At 38.2% G+C, this 12,048-nt stretch overlaps 2 protein-coding genes across 2 annotated transcripts in view; one reads left to right on the forward strand and one right to left on the reverse strand.

Annotated features, from left to right (window-relative positions):
* The first annotated feature begins 279 nt into the window (after window positions 1-279).
* Window positions 280-10,230, forward strand: BBS5 (Bardet-Biedl syndrome 5). The gene is made up of 12 exons (XM_038750800.1): window positions 280-491; window positions 2,544-2,626; window positions 4,001-4,066; window positions 4,637-4,686; window positions 4,936-5,063; window positions 5,775-5,910; window positions 6,289-6,384; window positions 7,266-7,328; window positions 7,470-7,604; window positions 8,522-8,605; window positions 9,701-9,724; window positions 9,821-10,230. Exons 1-12 carry the CDS (start codon window positions 415-417, stop codon window positions 9,920-9,922), a joined length of 1,044 nt encoding a protein of 347 aa, XP_038606728.1. The 5' UTR covers window positions 280-414; the 3' UTR covers window positions 9,923-10,230.
* A 65-nt stretch (window positions 10,231-10,295) lies between these two features.
* The window catches only part of FASTKD1 (FAST kinase domains 1), a 33,610-nt gene continuing 31,857 nt past the window's right edge, over window positions 10,296-12,048 (reverse strand). The window contains exon 13 of the transcript XR_005452271.1: window positions 10,296-10,687. The gene's annotated coding sequence lies outside the window, so the exon portion shown is untranslated. The remainder of the gene's footprint in view (window positions 10,688-12,048) is intronic.

Below are 12,048 nucleotides of genomic sequence, written 5' to 3' on the forward strand. Positions count from 1 at the left end.
GGGCCTCGGCGGCCCCCCCATGGGTCACCCTTCCCCCTCGCAGGGCGGCGCTCAGGCGCAGAGGAAGGTTGGGCCTCGGAAGCCCCCCCTATGGGTCACTCTTCGCCTTCGCAGGGCGGCGCGCAGGCGCAGGAGAAGGTTGGGCCTCGGCGGCCCCCCCATGGGTCACCCTTCCCCCTCGCAGGGCGGCGCGCAGGCGCAGAGGAAGGTTGGGCCTCGGCGGCGCCCCCTATGGGTCACCCTTCGCCCTCGCAGGGCGGCGCGCAGGCGCAGGAAGGTTGGGCCTCGGCGGCGCCCCCTATGGGTCATCCTTCTCCGTCGCAGGGCGGCGCGCAGGCGCAGAGGAAGGTTGGGCCTCGACGGCCGCCGTAGGGGCGACGAGGAAGGAGGAGAAGGAGGAGGAGGGTGGTTGCCATGGTTTCAGGAGCCAAGATGGCGGTGCTGGACGCGCTGTGGGAGGACCGCGATGTCCGATTCGACGTGTCTTCGCAGTAAGCGTTTATTATAAGTGTTTATTCTATTTATTTTATTTTGTTAGGATGTTTGGTTTTGTTCTCCGTCTGCCCCTTCTAGACCGTGAGCCCGCTGTTGGGTAGGGACCGTCTCTGTATGTTGCCAACTTGGACTTCCCGAGCGCTTAGTACAGTGCTCTGCACACAGGAAGCGCTCAATAAATACGACTGAATGAATGAATGAATGAATGAATGAATAAGCGAAGGCCCCCTCCCAACGGAAAGCCGCCGGCCCGAGCCGAGCGGTAACAACCAATTCATCAATCAATCAATCAATCAATCGTATTGATTGAGCGCTTACTGTGTGCAGAGCACTGGACTAAGCGCTTGGGAAGTACAAGTTGGCAACATATAGACATTTACATAAATTATTTATATGCAATATATAATAACGTATAATAAAATGTGTACAAATTATATAAACAATCGTGTTTATTGAGCCCTTACCCTGGGCCGTATTCATCAGAAGTAATAATAATGATGGCGTTTATTAAGCGCTTACTAGGTGCAAAGCACTGTCCTAAGCGCTGGGGAGGTTGCAAGGTGATCAGGTTGTCCCACGGGGGGCTCACAGGCTTCTCCATCCCCCCCCATCTTACCTCCTTCCCTTCCCCGCAGCACCTGTATATATGCTTGTACATATTTATTACTCTATTTACTTTACTTCAATCAATCGTATTTATTGAGCGCTTACTGTGTGCAGAGCACTGTACTAAGCGCTTGGGAAGTACAAGTTGGCAACATATAGAGACAGTCCCTACCCAACAGGGGGGCTCACAGTCTAAAAGGGGGAGACAGAGAACAAAACCAAACATACTAACAAAATGAAATAAATAGAATAGATATGTACAAATAAAATAAATAAATAAATGAGTAAAAAATACGTACAAACATATATACATATATACAGGTGCTGTGGGGAAGGGAAGGAGGTAGGATGTGGGGGATGGAGAGGGGGACGAGGAGGAGAGGAAGGAAGGGGCTCAGTCTGGGAAGGCCTCCTGGAGGAGGTGAGCTCGCAGCAGGGCCTTGAAGGGAGGAAGAGAGCTAGCTTGGCGGAGGGGCAGAGGGAGGGCATTCCAGGCCCGGGGGAGGACGTGGGCCGGGGGTCGATGGCGGGACGTATTGTACTCTTCCAAGTGCTCTGCACAGTTCCCTGCACATAGTAAGTGCTCCATAAATACCGTTGACTGACATTGTTCCAAGGGTTAGGAAAGAATTAGGAGGGAAAGTTGTAGAACTCAGAAGGGAATGTGTAATTTACTGTCACCAACAACAACTGTATTGAAGGACTGGCATGTCACCCGTGTAACTGTCTTGTAGAAAGGGGGACCAGAGAATATACCAGTCTACTCTAAACTCACTTCCAGGAGGAAAAAAGAGATGGAAAAGCTTAGGAGAATAGACTGAATAGGTTAGAGGGGATTTCAGTGCGGAAAAATGAAGACTGCAGGATGGAGGTACCCGGAATCACAAAGAAATTGGGCAGGCGCACACCGAATTGTTGTTCACCAAATCTCACAACTGAACACAAGCGGAAACCTGAATGTGCTAGTTGCAGAATAACAAATCACCATCCCAGAGAGTCGTGCAAACTGAAAATACCAATAGGCTCGGGAAAAGTTTGGCTAAAGTCACAAATGAGAAGCCCATAATTGGGAAAGCTGGAATCAAAAGGAAAAGTTATTAGTATTTTATGTTTTACCCTAATCATGAGGCTGATCATCAAAGGAGGGTAACTATCTTATTTCCTTTAACAACCCCTTTGCCATTACTGGTGATGATTGAATTTTGTTTTGGGTATGTTGTATTGTTCTGACTCTGCAATGGCATTTCTTATAAGTGATACCAAAAGGAGTCAGAGGGGCCATCCAGTTTTAAAACTTGCGTATGAAATAGTTTGTTAACAGTGATGGGAGTGTTAGCAAGAGGAGAGGCTTTAAGAAGGAGGAAGAAATATTCAGTTTAGGGTGGATCAATATAACTCATTTTCATTGAAACTGAAAACTCAGAGCTTTTGAATTCTTTCAGACAAATGAAAACAAGAGCTGGAGAGGTCCTTATAGATTGTTTGGATTCAATTGAAGATACCAAAGGAAATAATGGGGATAGAGGTAAGTACACCTTCTCTTAGAGATCCTAAAATAGGGAAAGCAAGTGTAAGGTGAGTGGCAACCATAACACCATTCCTCCAAGCATCCTGGTGCCCTGGTTGAAGACGAAGCCCCGACGAGGTGCATCTTATCCAGAAATGACAATTCTTATGGCCTAGCCAATTTTGAAGTTCCATTTAATTATTTTTTTTTTATTTTCTGGGCATGATAAAAGGAAATTAGAAAGAAACTTCACCTTTTAGGCAATAATAACATCCGCTTTTATTCACTATTAGATTTTTAAACACATTATTATTGTTGGTATTATTATTATTCACCCATTTTGTGAAGAGGACTGTATTAGGCTCTTGGAAATTAATAAAGTAATGATAAATTCTTATCAAGCACTTGGTACAGTGCTCTGCACACAGTAAGCGCTCAATAAATACGATTGAATGAATAAATTGAAGGCAAATCACAGGCAGTGAGAAGAATACTACCTAGAAGGTGAAAACATACGATTGAATGAATAAATTGAAGGCAAATCCCAGGCAGTGAGAAGAATACTACCTAGAAGGTGAAAACATACGATTGAATGAATAAATTGAAGACAAATCCCAGGCAGTGAGAAGAATATTACCTAGAAGGTGAAAACAAACTAACTTAATGTTCCTCTCCTCCTGCCCATTTCAGGAACAACGAAGCCCCCAACATTTTAAGTACACTCCATTCTCAACATGACATTTTCATCCCTGGTAAACCCAGCATTAAGGAGGATTCACATCTGGCCCACACACATCGACTGCCAGTATGTACATCATCATCATCATCAATCGTATTTATTGAGCGCTTACTATGTGCAGAGCACTGTACTAAGCACTTGGGAAGTACAAATTGGCAACATATAGAGACAGTCCCTACCCAACATTGGGCTCACAGTCTGAAAGGGGGAGACAGAACAAAACCAAACATACTAACAAAATAAAATAAATAGAATAGATATGTACAAGTAAAATAAATAAGTAGAGTAATAAATATGTACAAACATATATTCACATATGTACACGTGCACAATTGTTTCTTCCGACACCAAGGAGCATTCAATCCGGATAGGTGCACATTGTCGGAAGAATAGTCCCCAATTGCCTCACAGCGTATTACCCAGAACTCAGTAAAAACTTACAGGAGTTAATTATGGTATTTATTAGGTTTCACTATGTACCAAACACCATGCTCAACTTTGGGGTAGAAACAAACATAAGATACGATCCAGTGCCCTGATGCTGCTTCAGCCAACATCTCCTGCAGCAGTTGGGCGGGGCCTGGAGGGGAAGCGGCAACTGGAAAATTATGTGAATTTGAAGTTCTAACTAGACACCGTCACTCTCTTTCCAGGCAGATTGCTAGTGACAAATTTGAGAATCATTTGGCACTCTTTGGCCTTACCCAGAGTCAATTTATGTAAGTATATAATTTAATTATAATACATAATAAATGTATAGATAGATGGCTGGGGGTCACTGCTGAGAGGACTGGAGCAGCATGAGGAACTAGTAGTAAATCACGTTACCTAGCTTTTCACCACAAACTGTAAAACAGTCGAAGAAGAGCTGCAGTTTAGCCATTCCTCTTATATGGAGAGAGACACACACACACACATGCACACTTTCCTACAGTGCATTAGGTGATCCCTTTAAAGAGTTCCTAAGCCTGCCATGGAGTTCACAAAAAAGGACTTAGTGAGACGATTCTCATTATCTTCTTCATCCCATGGTTCTGCTAGACAGTTTCTCCAGATGAACCTGAAAAATCCCTTCATAAATTTTTTTTCTCTAGGAATAGGTACTGTCAATGTCACTCAGAATTGAATCCCTGGTTATCCATTTTTCAGGCAAATGTGGAATTCTGTATGCTTTTAATAAACTTGTATCACATTACATTTTCAGCATGTGAACAGAAGGGTTCGGATGTTTTGGGAAATGCTCCCATTCCTGTTTAATTTCTTTTCCATTCTGTGCATTTGATTTATAGCTGTTGGTTACAACTGCATGGTAAATATTACTACAAGAACAGCTAACTCGGTAAGTTTGAAAAAACCTTTGAAAGCATGTTCAGTGTTTTCCATAAGAATTCATGGTAACTTAAAAATATGAAATGAGTATCCATCAATTGTATTTATTAAGCGCTTACTATATGCAGAGCACTGAGCACTTGGGCGAGTGCAGTATAGCAGAGTTGGTAAGACACGTTCCTTGCCCAGAACTAGCCAGATTTAACATATGTTTAATACATGTATTCCATATTAAGAAATTAACCATCTGTCTTTACAGAAGTTACGAGGCCAAACAGAAGCTCTTTATATACTAACCAAATGTAATAACACTCGTTTTGAGTTTATATTTACAAATGTAGTGCCTGGGAGTCCCAGACTTTTCACCTCTGTCATTGCAGTACACAGGTACTTTTTCATGTACTTTTGTATATGTTTGACATTTTTATTAATAATATTTAGAGCAAAACTGTAACTTCTTCCTCCAGATTATTTTGAGGGACAAAATAAACTGTAACAGACATTTCAGGAAAAATATCACATTTTAAACAAGTAATAACAATTTTAGAATAAAATCTTAAAGGTAAATGATTGTTAATTTGGTTTTTCATGAGACTAAAATGGAGAGTTGATCAGTTTACCAGTGAATTTAATCAAGTCAGCTGGGGAAATGGATAATTCAGATTTTTAAAAAAAGTCTTTTATTCATATTTGGTTTATATAAACTTGCCCTCATAATTCAGGGCCTGGACAGTGTAGTTCGGGTTAATTATCTAGGAATTTCAGTCAAAACAAACATCTCCTTAAATATCACATTTTTGAAGCCAAATTCCTCCATTTGCTCATTTGAAATGGATGGTAAAGGGAAGTTCTGGAATTGAGGCTTGAATGTATAAATCTGTACATATTTAAAAGATATTATGCCTTAGAGAATAGAAACTAGGGATTTATAAAGAAATATTTAGCTACCAAAGTTCACTGCAAAGAAAAATGAAAACTGTGTGATTTATATTTGGACCAAAACATAATAGGATATTAACCATTTAAGAGACAATTGGTAAACTGGACTTTCATATGAGACGTGAAAAGTATATTTCGTTTTGTCTTTCATCATTGTAGAGCTTATGAAACTTCTAAAATGTACCGTGATTTTAAGCTGAGAAGTGCATTAATTCAAAACAAGCAGCTGAGACTGTTACCACAAGAACAAGTGTATGATACAATTAATGGAGTATGGAATTTATCCAGTGACCAGGTATTAATTCAAAACCCTAACTTCCAGTCCCGTGTTCCTTCCACTAGACCACACTTCCTTTGTAGTGGCTCTTCACTATTCCTCTTTCCTGATGCTGACCTGCCTTGCCTTGACACTCCCCGGGGAGCATCAGGACTGGGGCTTAGAAAGGCCAAACCATCAGTCGGGAGCAAAAGCTGACTTAGGAATTTTAGGAATCAATCAATCAATCGTATTTATTGAGCGCTTACTATGTGCAGAGCACTGTAGTAAGAGAGAGCTGACTTCTGGATGTCTTGGGGTTGCAGTTATTTAGAAGTGTCCTTAGTGCTCATCCAGATGATCATGAGTAAGACCACCTTTAACTTAAATGAATTCTTATGAAAGTCTGTTTTACAGGGAAATCTGGGAACCTTTTTTGTCACTAATGTACGGATTGTTTGGCATGCAAATATGAATGACAACTTTAATGTCAGCATACCGTACCTTCAAATTGTGAGTACTGTATCCAAATTTTGGCTCTCTGGATTTAATTAATGTTATGAAGTACACTTGGCTCTGCTACAGTACCTATCTTCAGTCTGCATCGAGGCAGAAAATTCATTCATTCATTCAGTTGTATTTATTGAGCGCTTTCTAGTCATTCAGTCGTATTTATTGAGCGCTTACTGTGTGCATAGCACTGTACTAAGCGCTTGGGAAGTACAAGTTGGCAACGTATAGAGGCGGTCCCTACCCAACAGCGGGCTCACAGTCTAGCAGAGCACTGTACTAAGTGCTTGGAAAGTACAGTTTGGCAACAAATACCATTAAGGAATTGGATAGCATTGTTCCAATAATGCAAGCCTGTTTGTGCTTGGCATGTCACATTAGCCTGTGCAAAATGTGTGAATGTGAACAATTACTATGGAGCAAGCTTTCCATATTTCCTTAATTTATAGGAACGCTTATGCACACACTATAGTAATACTATGTGACTGAATTTTGAGGGTAAATATTTGTTCCATGTCCGAAGTCTTTGGGGTACTAGAGCTTGTAAAAATTAGAACTGTTCTTTAGCTCTTTTTTTTTCCCAGTACAGTTGTAGCACTTATTAGTCAAGGATTACTGCTCACTGTATCTTTGGTTAAATGGACATGGTTTGTATTTCACTCTTAAGGAAGTGATTGGATTTGATTCATTGGATTTACTCATTTGGTATGAGTTTTGTGCGAGTTCTTTTAATTGATCTTGGAAATGGATTAATATAGAAGAAGCATCTTTTATATTTTTTTTTTGTGGGTGCAATGACCTAAGAATATTCTGAACATAGTGTTAAGAAGTTACTGGCACCAGGAATTAAAATTCATTTTCTTCCTTTTTCATTTAACATCTAGCGTTCGATAAAGATCAGAGACTCAAAATTTGGTTTAGCACTTGTAATAGAGAGCTCTCAGCAGGTAAGAAAGCTTAATGGCATTGCATCAGTTCTTTTATGTTTCCATGAATTGGCCAGTGTAATCTTGTAAACTGTTTCTCTTCTTATTGCTGTTATTAAAGGTTAAACATCTGCAATGTTTTTATGTTTCTTTGTTTGATAGAGTGGTGGATATGTTCTTGGTTTTAAAATAGACCCAGTAGAGAAACTACAAGAATCAGTGAAGGAAATAAATTCACTTCACAAAGTCTACTCTGCCAGTCCTATATTTGGAGTGGATTATGAAATGGAAGAAAAGGTATTCTGTTCAATACACTAAATAATATTCAGTTACTTGAGAGGTATTATATGCAAACCTACAAATACCAAATGGCAGTTATCAATAACTGGATTGATATTTTAAACACTGTTAGATGACAAGTAGATGTTCTTCTTAGGTTATAGAAAATTGACCTTTGATTTTAGAATTTAATATGATAAAATCTCAATTAAAAAATGTTTGCCCCCAGAAGTATAGATCCTGTGTAATTAGTCTTTGGAGGAAAATTAAAATTACATTGCTATTAAAAACAATCAGAGAGTATATGAATCTATTCTCGCATTTAAATAAATAAAACAGCATCAGATTGTTTTAAATGCATGTTATTTGGATCTTAAAGCAAGTGGTCATTCAAGACTTCAAACAGTTTAAAATTGTGTTTCTTTAAAGAACTGTTTCCATGCCTACCTGAAAATGTTATTTACTATTAATCCTACTGCCGTTTTAGTGATAATGTATTCAGTGCTGTTCCTAACTAAAGAGTCTTGCTCATGGATTATAGAACCCATACAATTCTGAAGTATAAAAATGAAAACACAACATAACCTAGTGAATAGAGTCCGGGACTGAGAGTGAGAAGAACCTGGGTTCTAATCCCTCCACTGCCACTTACCTGCTGTGTGACCTTGGGCAAATCACTTAACTTCTCTGTTCCTGTGTTTCCTCAACTTCAAATAGAGATTCAGTATTTGTTCTCCCTCCTAATTAGACTGTGAGCCCCTTGTGGGACACAGACTATGTCTGACCTGATTAACATGTATCTACCCCAGAACTTGACACATAGTGCTCAACAAATACCCCAAAAACCCCCAAAAAACACTGTCTTATGTTTCAGTCAATCAGTCAATCGTGTTTCAGTTTTTCTTCTCAGCTTATTTACATTTCTTCATTTTCAGCCTCAGCCACTTGAAGACCTGACAGTTGAACAAGTTGAAGATGATGTAGAAATAGAATCTGATGAACACACAGATGCATTTGTGGTAAGTATTCCATTGAATAATAATAATTATTCGTATTGTTTCCAACCTATCTTGTAACTACAGTGTTTGGCACAGAGTAAATGCTTAATACCACAGTTGTTATTGTTATCCCATTGATATTTTTTTTGTTGTGCATGGACTTTTATAATATGTATGCATATATATTTTATATATATATATATATATATATATTACACAATTATTCCTCATATAGATTAAATAGTTTAAACTCGTTTCATGGTCTTATTTTTGACTCGAATCATTTTAATCATCGTCTCCTAAATCTTTTCTAGCTTTTTACATTCCTCTTAAAAGAGCCTCTAGGTCTGACTAATGTTAACTGTACTAGGAGAATTACTAATTAGATCTTACATTTTAAAGTACTATTAATAACCTCAGAGTCAGGTTGGTTCTGGAAACAGCCGTGACTCATTAACTTGTAATCCACTTCAATCCACAGAACATCTTCTCTTCTAGTCTTTACCCAACTTTAATATGTATTAGCTTTTGTTTTGTCTCTAAGTGAACTACTCTGAAGTTATTCCTTCATCTTTGTTTTGATTGACCATTTCACTTAGTTGCATTGAATTCCATTCCTTTACTTTATGGTACCATTTACAAACAAATGTACGTGCTGTCTTTCACTACCACTAATTTAAATGTTAAATCATAAGAGGGCACAGGGCTTGACCATTCAACAGATTATCGAGCCATTGACAACTGTTTTTTTTTTTCAGTCTTGCATTACAAGTTTATTTTTCCATTAGGCCTGACATAATTTTCTACTTTCCAAGTGATGAACTGACAGTGATCCATATGTCGGCTTTATAGTCATTCTTTTTACCTTGCTAAAAATAATATTACTATTTTGGATTATATAGTCCTTACCTTCCAACTAGCTCAAATATATATATAAATTGTGATTTTAATTTCACCTGTAACAATAGGACAGGTAATTTCTGTTGTTCTCCTAAGAAATTGAGGAAACAGACATAGAAAGGAAGTGGTAGAGATCCGCAAAGCAAAGCCAGTCATGGAACTTGAGCCATTATTCAGTCCTTAATGTGTGATACGTGTTTTTCTCATTTTTTCTAGGCTTATTTTGCTGATGGCAATAAGGTAAAATATTTTTGTCTTCAGTTTCTCAAATTTAACATTTAGCAGTCACAAACATTTTGAAACACACTTTTTTTCCTCCTCTCATTTCCCATAAAGCAACAAGACCGTGAACCTGTATTTTCAGAAGAACTGGGTCTTGCAATTGAAAAACTGAAGGATGGATTCACCCTGCAGGGACTCTGGGAAGTAGTGAGTTGATCTGGAGAGGAATTTAATTCTATTGAAATTTACATCAACAGCAAAAGTAGTAATATGACTTGGAGTGGTAACTATATTTTCAGTAAATGCTTTTTAGAATGCACTTGGAAATAGCAAACAAGGCATTTATTAAAGTGTTTTCTGCCGATATCCCATCCCTCCTCCCAGAATTAAAGTTGTAATGAAATTGTATGTTAATATTGCATTTATTTATTATACATATTTTACTGCATTTATAAATTATTGGTTTGTTGATGTAACATCACAGTACTGACAAATCATATTTAATAAAGTGAATTTCTACAGCATCTTTTAATGATCTAAAAATTATGTAGGCTGTATCTACATAGGGGAAAGTGGAAGATTGAATAATTGATCATTTCAGCAAAAAAGAACACTGAGTTTCCCAAGAAATTGCCTAAACTTTTATTTTGGTCATTTTTCATAACTAAAAATAATTATTTTGTTGCACTTTTCAGAAAACTCACTGCGTTTCCAAGGAATTGTTAGACTTTGACTTGTACACACTCAGTTAATGTCTGGAGTATTTTAAAAACTAGAGAGAATCTGATGGATAGGAGGTATTATAGGAATAGAGGGAAACAGGGAGTTGATCTAGGCCAACCTCTAACCCAGTGATTTAACAGTTATTGCCACACGCATTGAAAAAGTTCTCTTCAGATGTAAACCTGAATGAAGATGAGAATTTGGATGTGAAGGTGGATCCTTTTACCGTCTACTTTCTAGGACTGTGCATTCTTCAACCTGAAAGAATTAAGGTGAAAGACAGGGAAATTTAGGATCCCTTAAATCATAACATATTGGCTATTTCATAAAAACAAAGCAGATCAAAAATAAACCCCTTTTGCCCTGAAATGAATTACTGCATTAGCATGACTTGTAGGTACATAATAATAGGCTGACAATTCTCAGAGACATGTGCCATGCTTTAAATCATGCCTAAAACATTTTTTCTAAATACTGTTTTAAAAGGTAATGAGTATATTCATTCACTCATTCAATCGTATTTATTGAGTGCTTAACCGTGTGCAGAGCACTGTACTAAGCGCTTGGGAAGTACAAGTTGGCAACTTATAGAGACAGTCCCTACCCAATAACGGGCTCATATATCTCACTGAACTTTTACCTGCTATATAAGAAGCAGTTGAATCAAAGCTACTTTACTATAAAACTGCCGACCTCTAAGGGATTAACCACCTCTGCAGTAGATTTGATCCTGACTCATTAGACCTTTAAAATGTTAAATGTTAACATGCAGGGGAAATGAGTCACTTATTGTTTAGGATTGAAGAAGCAGCTGTTATGTTTTCTAGTGCGATAAAACCTTCTACACTGCTATCTATAAATGGAAAAAGAGTCGACAAGCTCTCCTCAGCTGTTGTTTTAACAGCTGACAGTACCACTGCTAACACTGTGCTATGAAATGGATAAAAAAGCCTACTGGTCATTTGTAAGAACTTAAAATAGGCCTTTGAAAATTCGACTTTTATTTTTCATCCATTTAATTCAAACAGTAATTAAAATTCTCTTTGAAGCATTATTAATTTCAGGAAAATATTAGATTTGATTATGTATATCTATATAGAAACGATTATTTTTATAATCCACTTGCAAACCAAATCTCCCACATTGGCACATTTAATATAAAGATGGAAGTATTCTTCAACTAAGATGGGTAGTTTGTTTCAAGTTTGTAAATGGACCTTATTTGGTCCACACATTTCTCCACTGGTACTGTTTCAGAATTATTTCAAGACTGTACAGGTAAAGAAGGATTTACTATTATTGAAATTGTGTATTAATTAAGTAATGGTCCAAGTTATCATAAAAGCCACTGACAATATTCAGGTAGTAATCATTGTTAATAATTGTGGTATTTGTTAAGCACTTACTCTGTGCCTGACACTTTAATAAAGCACTGGGGTGGATACAAGCAAATCGGGTTGGACGTAACCCCTGTCCCACATGGAGTTCACAGTCTTAATCCCCATTTTAAGGATGAGATAACTGAGTCATAGAGAAGTGAAGTGACTTGCTCAGGGTCACACAGCAGACAGGTGGTGGAGCTGGAATTAGAATCCAGGTCCTTCTGACTCCCAGGCACT

This window comes from Tachyglossus aculeatus, chromosome 9, assembly GCF_015852505.1.
Source record: "Tachyglossus aculeatus isolate mTacAcu1 chromosome 9, mTacAcu1.pri, whole genome shotgun sequence".
Taxonomy (NCBI): domain Eukaryota; kingdom Metazoa; phylum Chordata; class Mammalia; order Monotremata; family Tachyglossidae; genus Tachyglossus; species Tachyglossus aculeatus.